General features: G+C 40.5%; 1 protein-coding gene across 2 annotated transcripts; it reads left to right on the top strand.

Moving 5' to 3' along the window:
* The first annotated feature begins 4,444 nt into the window (after positions 1 to 4,444).
* On the top strand, positions 4,445 to 14,019 carry CIPC (CLOCK interacting pacemaker). 2 transcript variants are annotated; one of them, XM_086613580.1, is made up of 5 exons: positions 4,445 to 4,483; positions 5,882 to 7,595; positions 8,516 to 8,685; positions 11,024 to 11,089; positions 12,379 to 14,019. In XM_086613580.1, the coding sequence occupies exons 2-5, from the start codon at positions 7,529 to 7,531 to the stop codon at positions 13,255 to 13,257; spliced, it is 1,182 nt and encodes a 393-aa protein (XP_086469706.1). In that variant the 5' UTR covers positions 4,445 to 4,483; positions 5,882 to 7,528; the 3' UTR covers positions 13,258 to 14,019. The 2 variants fall into 2 exon arrangements, with proteins under 2 accessions (XP_086469706.1, XP_009986252.2); XM_009987950.2 differs by lacking the exons at positions 4,445 to 4,483; positions 11,024 to 11,089 and having other exon boundaries at positions 7,475 to 7,595.
* The last annotated feature ends 6,334 nt before the right edge of the window (positions 14,020 to 20,353 follow it).

A 20,353-nucleotide genomic window follows, 5' to 3' on the forward strand; every position in this document is an offset into this window, starting at 1 on the left:
CTCTCAAATATAGTCATGTCAAATATAGTTCTCATCAATTAGGAAAATACAGATTTGAGATCACCAGTGAAGCCTTAATTCTGCTACATTATGCATTTATGTTATCAGGCTATCCTTCATTATCTACAGACATCTCAGGTTTTTTCCACCAAACGTGTCATTTAGTTGACTGCGTAAATCATATTGAGAATAAATCATGTAGAGAATCAGGACGTTGTTTGTAGTATCTCTATCTTATATTTGTTGCCCTTGGTATATAAATAAAACTGTTTTAAAGTAAGATTTGGGACTACTTATTGTAATTCTATGTAAATTAGAAAAGTCCTTTTCATCCTGAAAAATAAGTCCACAGGCAGTCCTGGGTTGGACCAAGTTTGACCTTCCCTATTCTGTAATTCAAAGAGACAGACGACACCCAGTGGTTATTAGAAATAATGCAAGAATGCAGAAGCCATGTAGACTGTGAAGATGCTTACCACCATTCTCAGGTTCACAAAGTTAAGATGCAACTAGAAAAATGAAGACACTGGGCAAGATACAATCCATATTAAAGAGTCAGTAGAGATGGCCTTAACAGTCTCAAGACTTATGACACAAAAAAAATCCCAAAGCAACCACCATCATCTGAAATACAAACTCAAATAATTTTTGATCTCCAGGAAAACATGACATCTATCCTACTTTGGAGTAAACAGTAGCTCTTTCACGACAACCATGTGAGTCCTGTACATTTCTCCATCAGAAAATAACAATATCATGAGGTGATTTCCCTGATGGCTTTGCACTGATGAAGTAAAATCACTGTTCTACACTCTGTAGCTTTCCTCACACTGGAGGCTATATTGAAGACACAGACAGACAAGAAGATGACTGCACTGGGGAAGTGAGGACGTACGAAAGGGTACACTGCCCTCCAAAGTACTCTGGACTGCTGAAATGGTCTGATGCTGCACAGATTAAAAGCAGTCACTGGAGCTGCTCTTTTGCATAGTTTCCCCAAATCCTCAGCCAGCCCAAGAGTCTAGGAGTTGCAAAGAGGGTATTAAACCCACCTTTGTTCTCCTCCAACATAATGCAGCATAGAAGAACATCAAAGATGCTTTATTCTTGATATGCCATCTCTGCTTATAATTTGTTACTGCTAAATTACCATCATCCTATCTTCCCATAATTTGGAGACATTTCTGGTAAAGGTGAAGCTGCAGATGGATACAAGAATTTGAAAGAGATGTGTTCTTCAAAAAGAAAACATAGCTAGATAAAGTTGAAATGTAGAAGAAAAACGAGCCATTGCTAAAATCCCTTCATTACAGAAAAATCTTGTTAACTGCTGGGTGAAATTCTATGACCTGTCACAGACTTCAGGTCAGAGCAGGTGACCACACAATGTCTCTTTCATGCTTTGGTATTTGTTAAGTAAGATACTAAATACTAACAAAACCCACATGTAGAATGTCTTTTCAAACAGTTTTGGAAGTTTAATATTGTTTTAGTGTCCAACAACACAGCTAACATAAAAGGAAACAACGTTTGAGATTTAGTGCCCTCCTGCTGAAAGGTGAAGCAAATATGAATTCATTCTTTGGTTGAGACCAATGAAAACTTAGAGGCATCAGTTGATCAATATTATTCTATTAATGTGTTAAAATTACAGAAATTAATAATAGAAGGAACAAAGACATCTGTATCAAAATATCACAAAAGTTAAGACTTTGGTTCAATAAAGTGAGATGAACAAAGCTATTTATTTGCAGACTAACTTAATGCAATACAGTATGTACTAGATTGTATTTTGTCTGTGATGGAAAAATAAATTGTTGAGTATATGAAGAAAAAGATTGAGTACACTGTGTTTTCAGACAAACACCTAACCTCTCCAGTTCAGACAACGTATTATGAAACCAAGTTCTTCTCCTGACCCAGCTATGCTTTATCTCCAAGGTTTGCCAAACATTTACTTTGACTGCTGTATTAGGACAAAAGATTCTTTGTTCCATAAGCATTTATGAAGTCTATGCATCAACACCTTTATTAATTGTTCAGTAACTACACAAGACCTACTATTTAATCACCTCATTGGATAAATACTTGCTTTTGTCCCTCTTAAGTCATGAAAAACGGTATCTGCATCTTTTCCTGGAAGAAGAGATTCAACACTTTTTTAAAATAAAAGTGTCGAAACACCTAAACTGAGTAAACATGCAGTCACACTTCACCCCTATTCTTTTCACTCTTCTCCTGTTGTATGACCAGAATAAACTAGGCAGTGAACAAAAAGTTAATACTTACTTACCAAAATGCTCACCTTTAGGATAAACAAACTATAACAACATATAAAAAAAGGAAAACATTCTGTTGCCACTGACGGTGATCACTGAAAGCATACAGTAAATGAGACCTTGTATCAATGAAGAATCGAATGAAAGGAAAAGGGAGAGAAAGGCCAATAACAGAAATAATATTAAAACCACAAAAAAAAGTAGAAAGGAGAGTTCAGATGATAATGTTCAATATAAATCTAGGATTTAATTCAACCAAATTCAGGGAGAATTCAGGTGATGAGATTTAGTTTATTTAAAACACAGGTTTACTTTGACTATCCAAAAAAAAGCCTCTATTAAACAGTACAGTATGTCAGTTCTCCTACCTGCAGCCCCTTGGATGAAGGCCTGGTAAAACACAGTCCAAATCTGTTCGGAATCACCTGAACTGAATGGCAGGTTATCTGTCCCAAATAGAGATTGCTCGCTCTGTGATAAGCTGTTTTCAGTGAGCACCCACACGTACTTCATATCGTGAGAAATCTGGTCTCTGTGGAGATCAGTAAGGGTTGTTTCTAGGGATAAGGCAACCAGGACCAGGCCTGAGCAAATATCATGATGCAACAGCATTCTTAGCATGCTTTTCCTCAGAACCTAAACCTCCTGAACAGTAAGAGATCCAAATCCACAGTCTAGAGATCACACGTCTCACAGTACTTTTAGATGTAACTCGGAGCCAGCTCTGGTATTTAAATACTCAAAAATACATCCGAGGAATATGTGTCACTAGTGTTCTCTCACAGCACTTCAGATTAGTAGGACTAGAATCCATCCTGTGTCACATTTTCAAACTGACAGTGTCATTTCACACAATCCCAGATATTTTTGTTTTCTATTTCACAGGTTATTTATGAGACTACGCTGAGATAAAGGTCCTTCTCTTTTTCACTCAGGAATTTATTAGACCATGTTGATATTTTTAATCAGTGTGTTTCAGGTTCTTTAAGAAGACAGTGAAAGTATTTCTTTCATCCATTTCTGTTCAAGGAATTCATCATGCTTTTGCTCGGCCCTTCCACACAGCCTTTTCAGTTTTCTCTAATGAAATGGTTTTCATATCCAAATGCAAAATATTCTGACAGACTTCTGGGTGCTGGTAGTGTTTATGCAGTTCTCAGAACAATAATAGCTATTCCAGTTGTATTCATTCAACCAGAGGATTCACTTCCTCCTACTTATTTACCCTTGGTTTATATGCAGGTCATGGAAAGCAAATGCACGTTATTTCTTTCGCTGTCTCTTATTTACCAACCATGTGGAAGAATAAGCGTATCCTTTACTCATCACAGCTTCTCCTTTTGCCACGTTTTCCCTCATTGAGCAACTTTAAAGCTTTTGGACCTCTTTGGTGCTGCTTTCCTAATTTTTTAAGTGGCTGTTTATGTTGTCACTGCCATCTCTCATTATTGGAGCAAGGAGGTGCTCTACTAAAGTCGAAACTCCTGCGTGGAGATTAATTGCACTCTTTTCCACAATACTGGGAAGTCTAGCAGCATGCCAAGCTCCTGGCTCTGATCACCGTGTCTGATCCCCTCAGGCCAGGAAACACACTGCTTCAAGTACTCGCACGCTTGCGTGCCTATGCAGCACAAGGCCCACCGGCGGTACACACACTGTTTTTGAGTGGAAATGCTTCTTTCCGCCACGTCCCTGACAGCTGTGGTGGTACGGGTCTCCAAAGGTCTTTTTAAAACCACCGTGCTGGCAGGCCCTTCTCCCTGACAAACCCTGCGCGCATCCGCGGCCACTCGCGCACCTGCGGCTGCCTGCTCCCACCTCACCCCCACCGCACCCGAGGGCCGGTGGCAGGGGCTCCTGCACTGAGGCTGCCCCTGCCGTCCCCAGAAGCCCCTGCCCTCCCGCCTCCGCCCCCTGTGAGGCGCGCAGCCCTCGGGCACCACGACACCACAGCAGCCCGCCGCCGGCTCGCGCACAGCCCAGGACGCGTCAGCGGCCGCGCGCACGGCGCAGGCGCGCTGCAGCCACCGCGCACCCGGCCGGCGGGCGCAGCCCGGCTGTGCGCATGTGCTCCGGCGGGCGCCCCACCGGCCACTGTCCTCTTCCGGTGCGGGCTTGTCTAGGCGGTGGGGGAGGCTGGCGCTCCATGGTAGCTTGTCGCGCATGCGCGGCCCGGCGGTGGCGCTGCGGCGGCCCGCGCACAGGTGAGGGGCGGCCCGGCCTGACGCGGGGGGAGGTGGCTGTGAGGGAGCGGTGGCCGCGGTGGCCAGGGGCTCCTGGCCATCGCTCGGGCCTGCTTCGCTTTGCCTCGGTGCGTGGCGGAGCGGCGGCTCGGCCCGACAGCGGGATTGCTCCGCCCGCTGGCGCGGGGGCCTCTCCTCCTGCCGGGCCGGCTGCGAGCGTATCCCGCCCGGGTGGGCCGTGCGCCGGGGCACCCCGCCGCCCGGGTCCGGCGTGTGGGCGAAGCGCTGGGAAGGCGGTCGGCTGGGGTCAGGCCTCCCCGGTGCGGCGGGAGGGTGGGCCCCGGGCGCCGGGCTTGGCGCGCGGGGTGATTGCCGCCGTTGCGCGGCGGAGCACCTGCCTGCCGGGCCGGGGGTTGTCTCAGGCCCGCGGGGGCAGGAGGGATCCCAAGCCCGCGTCTCCAGAGGGTCGCGCTTCTGGTTCGTTTATTTTCGGTTGTGGTGTTACTGTTTTGGCTTTTTCCGTAAGGGAAGAGAAGAAGATGTGCTAGCCCTTCCCAAAGCTTCCCTTGATGCAAGGCTAGCGGATGGCGTGTTCTTATTTTACTTATTTCTAGCCCTCCTTCTGTATCTAGTTCTGCTTTTTTGGAGATTAACATCAATACGTATCACTTTTTTAAACAATACATTTGTTTTGGAAAGGGCTAAGTAGCAAAAGTGTGAATTGAGACTTAAACCACTCCCTCGATTCTAGGGATAGCGTCTAGGTTGCTCTTATGTAGTTATGTTTGCTGTGTGCCGGTTGGCAGGTGTGACTGAAGATGGAAAGTGAAAATGATGCAAGTAGCTGCTTAGGAAATTATCTTCTGCTGACTATTGTTCTGTCTTTCTTGTGGTTATATAGACGGTCGTCCTACCATCTTGGCATTGTTCTCTAATGTACAGAATTCATTACTGGAGGTGCCAAGGCTTGAGATCTTGGAGCAGAATTCTGACAGCCATTTGTCAGGACCTTAAGAAGAAATTTGCCTTTTGGGCCAGATTATTCCAGAATGTCTGCTGCAGTGTCATTTGGACTAGCTTGCATTGGATACTGCCATTAGTAGACTGCTGGGCTGACTGTGATGCACATTCCTGAGTTCCTGTATTTGCAATTTAAATAGACAGCTCTAACATGAGACACAACTTCAAGGGGGTTACTTTTTAGGAAAGTAATTTCTACGAATAATATTAGATGCAATTTCCCCACTTCATCCTGTCATTTTTCTGTTAGCCAAACTCTCAGCTACCTTCTTTAAGAGAAGCAGAAACTTTACTCTGTTTTACTATAGTCTGCCTACCCTCAGGAAGCAGCTGAAGGTTGTGACAAGTATGTAGCGTGGGAGGTTATAATGTAACTGTACATTTTTCTGATTTTCATAGCTTTTAGTTTCAGCATTCCAGTGTTCTCATTCTGGGTGTGGGAAGAAGAGGGCATTTCTAAGGCCATGTCTTCCCTAGGAGTGCATTTCAGGTATAGTATGTTGCACTTTTAGCAGTATGGGTTTCTGTATCCCCAGCATGTCCTCTGATCACTTACTTTCTTTTCTTTGATGACTGACTTTACTCTTGAGAGTGAAACAGACTGCATTAGCAAAACCACAACTTTGCAGGTGCGGCTGTATTTGTTGTATGGGCTTCACCCAACACAGCTGCCTTGTTTTAGGATTCAGTCCCTGGGATAGCTAAGCTTTTGTAAAATAAATGTGGCCTGAGTAACTTTTAATTATTGAAAAAAAGAGTAGTTTATGAATAACCTTTAGCTTTTGGATTGTTTTGCTTTTTTTTTGGGTGGAGAATACGCCTAATACGTTAGTTTTCTATCTACGCTTCATACTGTGAATAAATTGAGATATTTCTAATCGTAAAGTCTCTAATTAGCTCACCGACAGTGTAAAAAGAGATACGCAACTATCCCACTTGACTTGGAGAGGTATCGATTTAATTATTGATAACAACCACACACACTTCATATCTGTGAACTTCATAGAATTGGGCATTACGTTTTTAGCAGATCAAGTAATCATATTTGTATTTATCAAGTTTTGTGTGTACAGTAAGGAATTACTATCTTATCTCACAGAATTGGTAACAGAGTTAGAAAGTATTTATGCGTTGTGCTCTCCAGATGAATCTACTGTGTACTTTATTTGGTAATTTTGAGTATGAATTGATTCTACTTCAGGTAATTCAGTAAGATTGGCTGACCAGTGTCCTGTAATCTGACTTACTTGGCCACTGAAGAAGGGAGTTGAATGAGACAGGTGCATTCTGCCCTTTCAAGTGCATCTGTGTCTTCAGTACTTCTAGAGTACCTGTGATTCATTGATGGCACTCACAGCAGGAGTAAAAAATAATAATAAAAAAAAAGTAAAATATCTGTACTATATTTCTGCTTCAAATAATTTCTTCCTTCCTATGCCTTAGGCTTTTTGGCATCTTTTAACCTACCCTAAAGGACTCAACAGTCATGCCTAGTATGATATTGTTCTCTTGTAGTTGGTGCAGGGAGCAGAAAGACTGGATCATGGAAGCTTTCCTGAAACTTAAAAAATCAGCCTAAGGCAGGTGGAAAACTTTAGTCCAGAAGATTCTACAAAGTAACATGTCAGTTGATGAAAAGAATTGTTGCCTATCTTTTCTACTCCGTAATGCATAATTAAACATTCACAGTTGAGAGAGTTTTGCAGGGAAAAGACTTTGGTTTTATTGGCAAGCCTTTGCTAACCTGCATGTGTGATAAACATATCAAATATGAAGCTCGGAATTTAATAGAATTCTACAGATTGCCTAACAGATGCAGCAAACCTTTGATAACCAGATTTCCATAAGGACAAACACGACCTTCTTTATTGTCTTGTACTGATAGAACTTTCTTTAGATTCAGAGAAAGTCGTGTTTTATTCTGAACTATTTTTGTAGTTCCTCAGTGGAAAAAGTGTTAAAAACTGCCTGTGACGCTGTAGAAGCATGGAGACAAAATAGTCGTCTATTGAGACCTTCAAGAAACTATTGGGCGAAGTGACGGAAATGAAGAGCTTGAACCATCACTTCAGCATGGCAGCAGCTGAATCTGACAAGGACTCCGGATATTCAGGTTTAGAAAACCACTACATTACCTTTTTTTTTTTTTTGTATTATCTTGCTCAGACTTTGCTTTTATTGGTGATGTTTGACAAATCTGACTCTAGCCCCTTACAGTTTGTGTCTTGTTTCCTGGGAAGGCCTTTGTATGCAAGGAAGTTGCATCTGCAATCATCCTACCATCATACTTTTTTTTTGAGCAGAGCTTTATAAAGTTCATCCTGTGAATTTGAATGGTGTGGGAATTTAAAATGTGCCTAATAAAGAAATGAATAGAAGAATCTTAGACTTCAGAGTCTAGAAGTGGGGATGGCAAAATTACTTTTTGTTCTTTGCAGTGATGAATGAGCTGTTGGATTATGCAGTGTAACGTCTCTTACGATTTGATCAGATTGTCAGTAGAGCCTGATAAACCAGAGAGTCATTGTTCTAACATCAGTAAAATGTAGACATGGTGTGCCATTTTAATACTTAACAAAACTTTACAAAGATTGCTTTTAAAAGGAAAAAAAAAAGCTTTTGTGAGAGATACCTGCCTTATTGGGCTTGTAGATAGAAGATTTCGAAACAGAAAATGCCTGTAGCACAGACTATGTCCCTGGCAATGCTGGAGCCTGTAGTTCTTTCCTGCAGCAGGCTTTCGAGCAGTTTTCATGATCGTGTGCGGTCCCTTGGAGACTAAATACAAAAGAACAAAAAGTAGTAGATTTTTTTGGTGGCAATATCTGCATGAGAACTGGCCTGAAATATAAAGCCTTTTATTAAAGGCTATTTGACAGCTGTGTCAGCAGGTGTAATTTTATTGGTATTCCATAACTAAACTTCGTTTTTCTTTGTGGCTTAGTTGAAAGGAAACAGAATAGTAGAACTGAAAGGAGGTAGCAAGGATGCTGTGTGTGAAACAACTAACCGCTGAATTCTTATGTCTGGCAGATGGAAGTTCAGAATGCCCGAGTGCTATGGAGCAGACTGACTCGGAGGATATGCTGAATGCGTTGTGTTGGAACACGGAGGATGGGCCTTGGCAGTGCCCTATGACCACAAGCAGCTCTTTTCCTGCACTTTCTCCTATGGTCGTAATGAAAAATGTGTTAGTTAAGCAGGTAGGAAAGAAATAATATATTGAAAAATATTGCAGGTTCTTAAGTTGTTTTTGGTTTTAAATATTTGCACTTTCAAAAAGATTTTACAAAGTTGTTAACAGTCCAGAGAGTGACTGGTAACTTGAAAAGTTCTATTGTGACTGCCTGTTCTTTTGAGGAGCAGCTAGAATCACTAAGATGGAAAAAATGTGAAATAGAGAAGCTCTGCTACATGCACTAGACCTCTTTGTCTCAAAGGGATCCCACAAAAATAGATCTTTAAGAGTGTTACGTAAATAGCACCAATGATCAAACAAAAAAAAGTGACTTTTTCCTTTTGAAAGCTGACATTTTCCTTTTCATTCAATGAAGACAGTAAAGCAGGATGATAGGTTTTGCTTCCTAGTTCGTAGGTCCTAGAAGTGCTTTATGTGCGATGGGACCCACTAATCCAGAATGTTATAAGTGAAAAAATTAAATCCATATCTGTGTTAGCTGTGGTGTTCCTACTTTAACAATTGTTTCTCTTGATTGCATGTGATGGCTCATATTGCAACAGTTAGGTTCCTTATTTGTGTGCCCCCGAATCTTGTTACCTGTTGTTCCTCCAGCAGGTCTGTGAGACTCCTAATTTTTACATTGTAGCAGAAGATATGAGAGCTCCAAATTCAAAGTATTGCCATATTATTATACCTCTTGCTCTGTACTAATGTTTTCTGAGCAGAGCAAAAGTTCTTCAGTGATTTTTGTTAGACTGTTTCTGAGAATACAGCGAGAAGGGGAAAAAATTATATAGATCCTGATCCTTTTTCTGCTGAATCTAGTCTGACAAGGAAAACCTATTAGATTCAAATACTGCGTATCAATGCTAACACAGATATGAGTTTCTGTTAGTATTTGGCAGATTGTGCATTTGTAGGGAAGGTGGTTCTGATCTCTGAGCGTTGTGCTTTATCTTGATAACAAACAATTTTATTTTATAATCATGTTCCTAGATGTGTGGACAAAATGCTGTCTAAATGTCCTGGTTTCAACTGGGACAAAGTTAGTTTTCTTTTTAGTTCTTGTCTCAACCCATGAGTCTCCTTCTGTTTTCCACTGCAATTCTCTTCCCCGTTCCTTGGGAGTAGGGGAGGGTGAGTGAGCAGCTGTGTGGTGTTTAGTTGCAGTCTGGGTTAAACTGCAAGACTAAACAAATGCTGAAGTTTTCACATAGTAGAGAGTAGGCAAGCTTCATCAAAGGTTGATAGCCTTTGGCCCAAAGCTCAAAAATGAAACACTGATTGCAGTGGCAGTCTAATGTTAAACTCCAGGTTGTGTTACAAACAGGAGAAGTAGCTCATAATAATTAGCACATATATATATATATATATTAATAAATATGTATAAAAAAACCCTGGTAGTGTAGCAAAAAGGGAATTTGAGGAGGAAGAGTTGGGTGAAGATAAAATTACCAGATTCAGTTCTCTTTAACAGTGCCTCATAACATCTAATTATGTATGGTTAAGGACGATAATGTTGAATTGAAAAACATTTACTGCAATAAACAAAAGCAGCAAGTCTAGGTCATAATAATAATGAAGTCTCTTTCTGCCTCTTTCCATTATGCCTAGTTACCTCAGACCTTTTTTAAATGGTCTTTTCAACACAGTGCTCAGTTGGACTCGCTGGAGGAAAAAAAAAAAAGCAGCATCCAGTTACTGCTGTTTATTTGTTCCGGTTTCAATTTCAATTAGCATCATCCTTCTGTCTTAGAACCACTGTGATCCTGCACAGTGATGTTTACCTGCTGTCCCAATTTCAGAGTGTAAACAGGTAACAGTGTTGCTAAACAAAAAATCAAGCAGGGATTAATTCTCTGAAACACAGTGCTGCTTGTGGCAAGGTTTCTGTAAGTCTTGTAAAAGTTCTTAATGAGTAGGAAGGCTTTTTAGACAAGTGACACTGATACTTTTTTCATTTAAAAAACAAAACAAAAAAAAAACACTTTGCAGAATTAGTAAAATAAATGGGCCCTTCTCTACTAAAACCGAGATTTTGGGTAGGAGAACAAGGTTAGAATGCTTCCTGAGTGGAAAGGAGAAGAAAGTAGATAAGAGATAGGAAGAAACAAGAGCAAGATAAAACAGTTACCGCACATCTTTTGGCCTCAGTGATTTTTGGGCAATGCTGTACAATTGTGCAATAAATGACAACTTCTGACCCCAAAACCTTGCTCCTTAAGGGTACATGTTCTGTCCTCTGTATGTATAGACATGGTGTTTATATACTTCCTCACTCCCAATATCTCCAGATGCTTTTCTTTTGAATGTGTTTGTCCTTTCTTCTGTGATAAGGTAGTAATATTCATTTTTTACAGATATTTGTTCTGTGCTTTTATTCCATAAACATCTTGCCCACTGAACCAAAGAAATTCTGTGTCAGAGTAGGTAATTGAATCTTATCTCCAAGCCTTGGTGTCCTAATCAGAGGGTAATACCCATTTTTGACAAGTTCAAGTCCTTTACTGGGAGAATGGACTTCAGCAAAGCATGTTTGCATTTGCCAGTTTAAATCTTATGAGACCAGGGGAAAGGAGATGGATTTCAGATGACTCGGTATAGTACCAAAAATAAAAAATGTATCTGCACTAGCTAAAAACTGTGCCTTCAGCAGGCCTTCCAGTAGCGTTCCAAGTTGTAAGGAATTGGAAAAGCAGCCGACAGAATATTATATTGGTATAATTATAGTGATGATGACTTAAATACGTTAAGAAGTGAGATTTTGCTTCAGAAAGAAATAGTATCTCTTACTAGACCGTTTGTTATGTTTGGAGAAAAGCAGGCATGCTTTTTGGCCAGAAGATCTCATTAAGATCCATAGTAATGTATTGGAGGAGGAAGAGATAATGTCCTGTAAAATGGATGTATTCCCCTATATTGCAGAATATGGCTTGTGGGAGGGAGTAAAAACTTGGGTATTTTTCTTGAAATATAATACTTAAATATAATACTTTTAAGGTTCATCGGTGTGCACCATTTCGACAGAGGTGTGGAGTTAAACTGCACTGGGCTTACAACAGGCTTTTTTCATTGCATTAGTTGATATTCAGCATTTTTTTTTTTCTACTTCATGGTTTTAAATTTATTGAAACTGTGTATATTGTACTTAAGATTGCAAGACTTACTGAACAGCTGTCGTCTGTTTTAAATAACTGTTTCAAAAGCTTGCTATAAGAATAAAATTGACAAGATTAGAGTTGCTGCCTTTCAACAAAGAGGGAGTGAATTGCTTCTAAAATGTCTGCAGTCTTTGTGTGCTTCTTTTAAAATATTTCATAACCATAATGCTTAATTATTTTTCAACTTTTCTGTACACTTTTTGTTCAACCCCAAGTCTGGGTCGAACTTTTACATAAGCGTTGTACAATATAAGCATGTACTGTAATCCTTATTTAGGAAAGCATGTATAAATTCAGATTGAGTTGTTTTTAAATGTATCTGCGGTTCCATAGTAAAAGATATATGTATTGCAGCTTTGATTCTGGTACTGTGCTCTGTTGTCAGAAAAAGAGAAGGATGAGTTTGATGGAAAACTGTTCAGAAGGTATTAATCGGACAGTGTATATCAAATATGGAGAAAAGGCACAGTCCACTTGTTTTATTTAAGGCGTTTTGATCTTCCTGTTCAATGTTGTTGTAAGACTTCTGTTTTTTCCCTGTTTGTGCTTCTCAGGGGAGTTCATCACAGCTCCAGTCTTGGACTGTGCAGCCATCCTTTGAAGTGATTCCAGCTCAGCCACAGCTAGTGTTTCTTCGTCCATCAATCCCACCTGCCATTAACTCTCACCCTGTTGGGAAAAAGAGAAATGATTCCACTAATTACCTGCCCATCTTGAATTCTTATCCCAAAATAGCACCACAGCCCTGCAAAAGAGATCACTCCTTTGATCTAGAAGAACATCAGGAAACCATTTGCCATAAACGACTCTGCACAGAAGCACCCAAAATGGAAACTTCTTCTGTATCGAGGAGCACAGGCTTGCCTACTAGTCCTTTTGCCCACCTGCCAGTTAGCTTTAAGACCCCTCAGGATTCTAACCAACAAAGTTCTTCAACTGTGGTGACAAGTGGAAAGCTGTCGGCTCTTCCTGGTTTTCATCGTGTTTCCACTGACACTCAGAAAGTGCCGGGTTTGACTTCCCTTTTGCCTTTTGGAACTCTGCAGACAGCAAAGTGCACCCCTCATGAGGGCGAGAGTGCAGCACAGACTACGATGCAGTCTGCAGTGTGTAGCCCCCCATTGATACCAGAAGAGATTTGCACTACCCCTGAGCTGCTCTTGCAACAGCAAAGCAAGTGCAGACGCTTTCAGAATACGCTCGTCGTGCTACGCAGGTCAGGATTGCTGGAGATCACTTTAAAAACTAAGGAGCTCATTCATCAGAACCAGGTGACTCAGGCCGAGCTGGACCGACTGAAGCACCAAACACAGCTTTTCATAGAGGCCATAAAGAACAATGCTCCGCAGTCATGGGCAGAACTAGAAGCATCTTTAACAGGATCTGATAAAGCTGATAGCAGCCTTGAAGATTCCACTTATCCCAACATGTAGTAGAAAAGTACGTAGCTGTTGGTCAAGTTATTTCTGTGCCTCCCGTTTCCTGTCTCAAGCTTTTACTTGAGCATTTCCTGAGTCCAGGACTTGCAAAGTGGCATGCCATTAACAACTTGTCTTCAGAGCCAGTAGTGGGACTGAAATAGCATGAGGGGGTCTTGACAGGATGGGTACTTACTACTTCAGTATGACCTTGAACTCCATACTAACTGTGTGCTTCCTTGGACTTGAGAAGCTTGGATGTGCTCTGCTGGCATGTTCCCATTCTTGCAATGAAAAGACAGTAATTTGCAGTATCCTGCAAGCAAGCATCTTTCTATTCCAATCTTCAGATAGTTCTGAGAGTGGAACAGCAGAACAGGCCCCATTATTGGGCCATCATCAGCTGTATGAAGGGAGTTGGTGTGAGGAGAGGAAACTTAGTTGGTGGGGTGGTATCCTTAGGCTGTTGCTGCCCTTCGTTGTAGCAGAGTCTTGCTTTGGGGTTTTAAGGCGTTTGATTTAGTGGAGATCTGCTTGTGCTGAAGCAGCATTCTGAATTCATTGCGGTCTCTGGTCAAAGTGATGAGTGTCTTAGGGCCCAAGTGAAATGATGTGTTTTGATGAGTATACTTTTGATGTTGATGTGTGTGTACAGTTGAGTGAGTGAAAATCACAAGGCTTGCACTGGAAGTGTTTGTTCCAAAGCCATATTTATTAATGGCTAACAAATGTACAAGGCAAGTGGCTTTGAATGTTCTCGGTAGCTAACAGATTAAACATTGTTATTAAAGACTGCAGTGACTTTTTTAAAGCAGTACAAGGAAGATATTAATTTACCAGGATTAATTTGGCAAGACTAGTTGCGTATTATTTGATATGTATCTTTAGTTTACAAGCCTAAACTGCTTTTTTCTGTGAAATCGAATTGCTGAGTATGAAAGAAAAAAGGGAGAGGTGAAAGGAGAAGCAGCATAATGGCATGTGGTGAAACAAGTCCTTCTCACATTCCCATTCCCTCTCTTTTATTTAAAGAAATCAGATGAATGTTGCAGGGGGCAGGGGAGGAAGAGAGAGAGATTTCAACTAGAGTAATGTCCCTAAAAATTTTATGTACCTGAGTTTGAACTTAAAAAAAAAAAACCACCAAAAAACAACAAAACCCTGAAACATTTTTCCTCCACATAAATTTATATCATTCCTAGCCTGCTTGCCTTGAGATATAGCTAACACCACTGTGTGCATAAGATATTAGGCCTTACTAGTAGAGATCCACAATAGTCATGTTACAAAAGCTGTTCTACAGACATTTATTTCATTTCACTTTGTCTAGATACTTAACTATGTCACTCCCACCAATCTGAAGGGTTTTTTTCAGAGGCAGTCTGCGTAGAGAACTAGGAATGGCTCTGTCTCAGAATGTTGAGGAATCTGGATTGTTTATGGTATGTTCCTTTCTGTGTGACAATGTTTTCAAAAAAATTGTGCAGTCTAGGTGGCTGGGTATTTTGATGCTTTGGTCACTTCTATCATGTGTTTCAGATTCTTAAAAGAAACTTGAAAGTAGAGTGAATGTCTTACTAATTTGTGACTAGACCTCTTCATTTTCTGATGCCTCTGGGAATCAATATTGCAGAAGGCTGGAAAATGCTTTTGTAGTCTTCCTCAAATATGTGCGTTAGAGAAATTATACGAGGCTTTCCTCTTGTAAGGGATTTCCCTCTTTTTAGGCTGATGAAAAGAATGCCGTACATGCCTCACAGAGAGGAGAAGTGTGAGTCATGTTTGTATTAGCCATAGGTCTAGAGAAAAATTTTCGTGACAGGATTCGCCCTAGCAGAGCTGTGGCAAAGTCGTAGCCATACCTTTCACGGTATCCTGCCCATCTGCTGAAGACTAGCGCAGTACATGGGAACTGATGAGAAGAGAAGTGTTCATGTTCTGACATGTATTTTTTTAAATATACCTGCTACAATTGTGCATGTCTCATGACTTGCAGCACAGCAATAGCGAAACTCAGCCAGCAAACCCAGAAGGCAGGAAGGCAGCATAGTGCAGTGTAATAATGTAGGACATGTCCGATCTAGCTCTTTTGGAATCAGTTGTGATAGATGCGATGGTACCTAAGGCCATCTGTGAAAGAATCCTAAAAGGTAAGCTTGTTTTTTCTGAGCTTCTAACAGGAAGGAGGAGGAGGCAGTTCTATTGATCTGATATGTTTAATAGGCCTAGAGGTGAGGTGTGAGAAAATGCATAGGATATCTCTCCTACTTTTCCTGAAATTCTCATTCTACTTGTCAGAGAGGAGAATTTGAAGTTCAGAATATATATATTTTTAGGAAGCGATTGTCCTAGAAAAAAAGATGATGGTCTTGGGCTACCTAAAGATGAAAGGAAGTCAGAAAAAAAGAAGTCCAATCCTAGCTGTTTGAGACAAGAAAAAATGTGACCTCTTCTCTGTCCTATTTCTTCTGCTCTGGTAGAGTAAAAGGAAGGTAAATGGGCCTTGCAGGGTAATACCCTCTGACTTAGGGAGACTCTTGATGATAGAAGTGTTTCATAGTCCACACAGTACCACATGTATTTTTTCCCTGACAGCACTGAGGATGGGCTGAAGTGGGTGTGCTTATATGGGCCTTTCAGCTGGTATAATTTGTATAAATATATATTCAATAAATCTGTGAATAAAGTCCAGCAGCTGGTTAGAAATCTCCTACTGGGCATCAGTCCAGACTTAAATAGTATTTGCTGAACTAGAAAAAGCGACTCTGAAACTATTATATGTAAATCTGGGGCCCCTTGGGAAACATACCCCTAGGTAACTGCGAATCTTGACGCAACATCTATGAAAAAAGGATGTTGAAGGCCTCTAGTGATAGATATGTTATCCAGTACCGTTCAGTTTCTCTTAGCTGCCTCTGTTCCTACAAGCCCTGATAAACCTTTAAACAATACGGGCTTTTCTTTCTCGGCTGCAATTTAATAAAATAGGTTAGCTTGGAACTGTGTTGAGAAAATTAGTTGACAGCGTTAGGACCAGAATAGCTCCTGATTCTGGGCAGAATCTGGAAGTGGTCTGGTAGAATTGAGCAGAAACATTAGCCTTTCTGATTGGAAACCTGTAAGCAATGAACTTTCAGATTTTTTTGACCTTTGAAGCAGCAAGACTTTGCATTAACAAGTTAGCTCAAGAAGCTGTCCCAGTCTAAAAAGTCCATTAGATGGCCTGCTGGGGCTTCAGCTGCTGATGCCTGCCTAGCAGGTTGGGTAGCTTGATGGGTCAGACAGACTGCTGGTTTTCTATTAAGTTTTAATAAATGTTGGTATTTTTGATTACTTTTAATATGTATTTTTGAAATTCTATTGCTCTAGTCAGAATGTAAACATTTTCTGTACTTTCGAACTCTGTTGCCGGCTCTGAATACGATAGCCTAAGAACTCTGTTATAGAACACGACCTTTTTGCTAAAACTTTACAGAAACAGACTGTGAAATATGAATGAAATAAAGTATATACTTGAAAAGTTTGTGGGTTGTTTTAATGCTGTTAAACTGCAAAATCCTTGGTTCCAAAGTGTGCCTTACATACAGCTCCACAACAGCACATTGCCCATGTGGGAAAGTGCAGATCCAAAAGTGATACTATGATGTATCTCTCTGAAGAGAGTCACGTGAGCTTTAACAGTATGTATGAATTAAAGGGTCTCTAGGAGGAGCATAAGTAAAAGTGGGCTGTGCAGAACACTAAAAATATATTGTCGTGGGTGACCATTGCCATAGATCTGTCATGAACAACCTGGAAAGATTTTTCCATCTCTGAACTGTTATCTCTATGTGATGACTGTACATTATGTTCACCGTCTGTGCAGGGTGAACTCCTACACTGTATCTTAATCCCATCAGCCTGGCGTGCAGAAGTTCTAAATTGTGAAGTGAGGATCTTGGCTACTGAAAGAATTACTTGAGTGAAAAAATTTACTCTCTCTTGAAGAACATTCTTCAACTAAATCTGTATACCAGCTTTTCAGTAAAACACGTTTTTCAAAATGTGGCCATCTTTACATGGTCTTTTCTTTGTTCAGAGATTGCTCTTGCAGTGAGAACTAGGCAGCCATTCCCATAACATCCAGCAGCCTTGTGGCATGAGATCCTGCCCTAAGGTACGTGAGATTCAGGCTAAAGCTCCTAATTGGCACCAGACAAAGCAATAACTTGAATCTCATTCCTTTACATACAAAAAGGAGTGCTATCAATTGAAGTGATTTTATTCCCTGAGGCTGGAAACTCAGTATTTGCTAATTTTGTATTTGTAAAAGGTATAGGTACAATTTAAGCAGGAATTTTTCGGGTCTCTGTGTCTCTTCTGGCGAGCTTTTTCTTTACATGGAATCTCCTGGCATGTGAAATTTCTGGCATCCACTAGGTCAAACATAGCGTGCTGTTATTGTTATTGTTTTTACAGTTCCTGGGACAGAAATGCGGGGTCTCTACCTGAACAATTTTACACTCTTGCTGTATCTAGGTGATGCTTCCTTTCAGGCAGTAGAGTAATGCAGCCATATAGCCCTCAGCTGTGTTGCATGGTACAGAGTGTCCACATCTGTACCTCCTTTGAGGTATGTCCATGAGACAAACTTAGCTGTTTCAGCTGATTCAGAAGGTACCGTCGTGTTCTGTGTGCTCTCTTGTAGAGCATGGTTTCCAAGACTTCTTAAAATTCTTGTTCAAACTGAAGCGTGTTTTTAGAGGAAGCATCCTGCTTTGATTGGAAAGCTCCTAGCAATGAAGAATCCACCCAAATTGTTCAAAACGTAATTACTTACTGTTAAAAATGTGCCTCTTACATGGAGCCTGAATTTGTCGTCTTTCAGTATCCAGCTGTCAGATCTTTCTGCCTTTTGTCTGCTAAACTGAAGCGCGTGCTGTGACTTTGCTGTTTTCACTGTAGGCATTTACAAACTGAACAAGTCATTCTTCAGCTTGCTTTGTTAAAGTGCCCGATTAAGCTCTCAAATCTTTTGAATCCTTTATTCATCTGTGGCACTCTTCTTTGGATCCTTTAAAGTTATTTAAATGCAATTTAATTGAAACATTAACATTAATAGCAAAACAGGATTGCTAAGAGAGTTGTACAGTATCAGCCCTCTCTACTGCTACTCTTCCTCATTTTTGTAGCAGCCTTGGCCATGGCATCAGATTGGACATCTAAGTCATCCTTGGACCTGTTGTTTCTGCAGTTGGTGAGCCCCTGTCCTTCAAGTATGTTTCCACACTCCTTTGAGTGCAGCTTGCAACCAGGAAGCAAAACAAACTTTTTATTAAGTGACCAGTTCCATTCATTAGTTACCTGTGCTTCTCTCCCTTGAAACTTTTTCATCTTTAGATTTTAAAGGTAGTTTTATGTTGTATTCCAATTATTGAAAATAGTATTAAATATGTTACAGTCAAGAACCAATTTTTTTACCCTTTTCAAACAAGAGTAGAAGATAGTGTTTAGTAGATCTCTGTCTACATTTCAGAAATCATAGTTGTAATGCATTTCACACCATCTGGTCAATTTTGTGCAATTCTGGCTTCAGTCTGTCATGTGGCATCCTGTTAAATGCCCATCAGAATTAGAAATGCACTATCCATTTTGGCTTTGTCCTCAACCAGTTTTTAATTTTAGTTCATCAAAATAAGAAGTCAGTTTTATTTGACTGGCTCTGTTTCTTAGAACTTTCAATAATTTTGATTATTTTTGCTTTCTATGTCCTTGAATAATCAGAAATGATGGATTATTCCATTATATTCTCTCAGTTGTCCAGCCTGTCTTCATTGAGATCAGTCTACCTACCCACTGAAAAGCTGATGCTGTATTAGTTCTTCTACCCTCTCAGTCCTCTGAAATCTTTCCTAGTGGTCTGAAATTCATTAAATTACTATGGATGGTCCAGGGAGCTGCTTGGTTAGCTCCTGTTAAATTTTCAATCGTAACTTACTCAGAATTGCTGACTTCAAAATGTTTAATAACTGTTGTTCAAAATGTCTTGAATTACTTTTTGAAGTGGAAATCAAGCTGCTGTCATGATATGAGAAGGATACATCTGGCTTTTTTCTTATTGCTTAACAGAAATTTTTGTGAAATGCTTTTGCCATTCTGCACTGCAGCAATGTAATTTCCATCTTGAAATGGAGCACTGCCAGCATAAAGATTTCTTCTGCGTCTCATATATTTTGAGAAATGGAGGAGGTGGGCTTTCCAGGCCCAAGAGGGGGATTTCATCAGCTTCTTCATTGTTTTCTTCTCATTCCTGTTGCAATCGAATGAATTGAGTTAGTTTAATACAACTGGCATGCCTCTTACCATGCCCACTTAGGCAATTTTACCTTTTTTCCATAGCAGTAGTAAAGGGTTTTTTTTATGCCTCTTATAGTTACTAGGACTAAGAAATCTAGTAACAGCCAGAAAACCAATGCTTACTGTTTTTTAATAGGTAGGACTACTTGAAAAATTTATGTGTTTTCAATGAAAAACTCCCATGTTTTTATTGGAAATGAAAACGTATTTTGGCTGGAGGCTTAGTGTTTTGCGGCATTAGTCATAGCATTCATTTTTCAGTGAATCTCAAGCTCTATGGAAATAGTCCGGACTGTAGGGGTGGGAAATGTAATTTCCCTTTACCCTCATCCCCTTCTCTTGGATTGTTTTGGGTTTCCTGTACAGGAAACAGAACCCCAGCTTTGATGAGTGCTTCCATCACCTCATGCTGAAGAAGCAGAAGCCCGCATAGACAGCCAAAACTGCTTAAGTGTCTGAGATGAAGGAGCCTAATAGAGAGCTCCTGAGTAAGTGAGGATGAAACAGCATCTCCTGAGAAAATCTTTTCACCATATCCTTAAAAATTCTAATTGAAAAAAAAAAAAACAAAAAAAAACAAACCAAAACACGAAGGGTTTTGTTTGGTACAAAACCTCGCTGTGCCAGATAGGCCTTGTTCTGCGTTTGCCAGAGGCAGAGTTCAATGCAATGGCTATTTTGTGAGCTGAGCAGTGTTTAGTGTGGAAAGTGTGAAATATGAGTAGACAGTAGTAAAGCTCTTTTACCCAGAGTGAATGTTAACAATGCCTATTGT

Source organism: Tauraco erythrolophus, chromosome 6 (genome assembly GCF_009769465.1).
Source record: "Tauraco erythrolophus isolate bTauEry1 chromosome 6, bTauEry1.pri, whole genome shotgun sequence".
Classification (NCBI taxonomy): Eukaryota; Metazoa; Chordata; class Aves; order Musophagiformes; family Musophagidae; genus Tauraco; species Tauraco erythrolophus.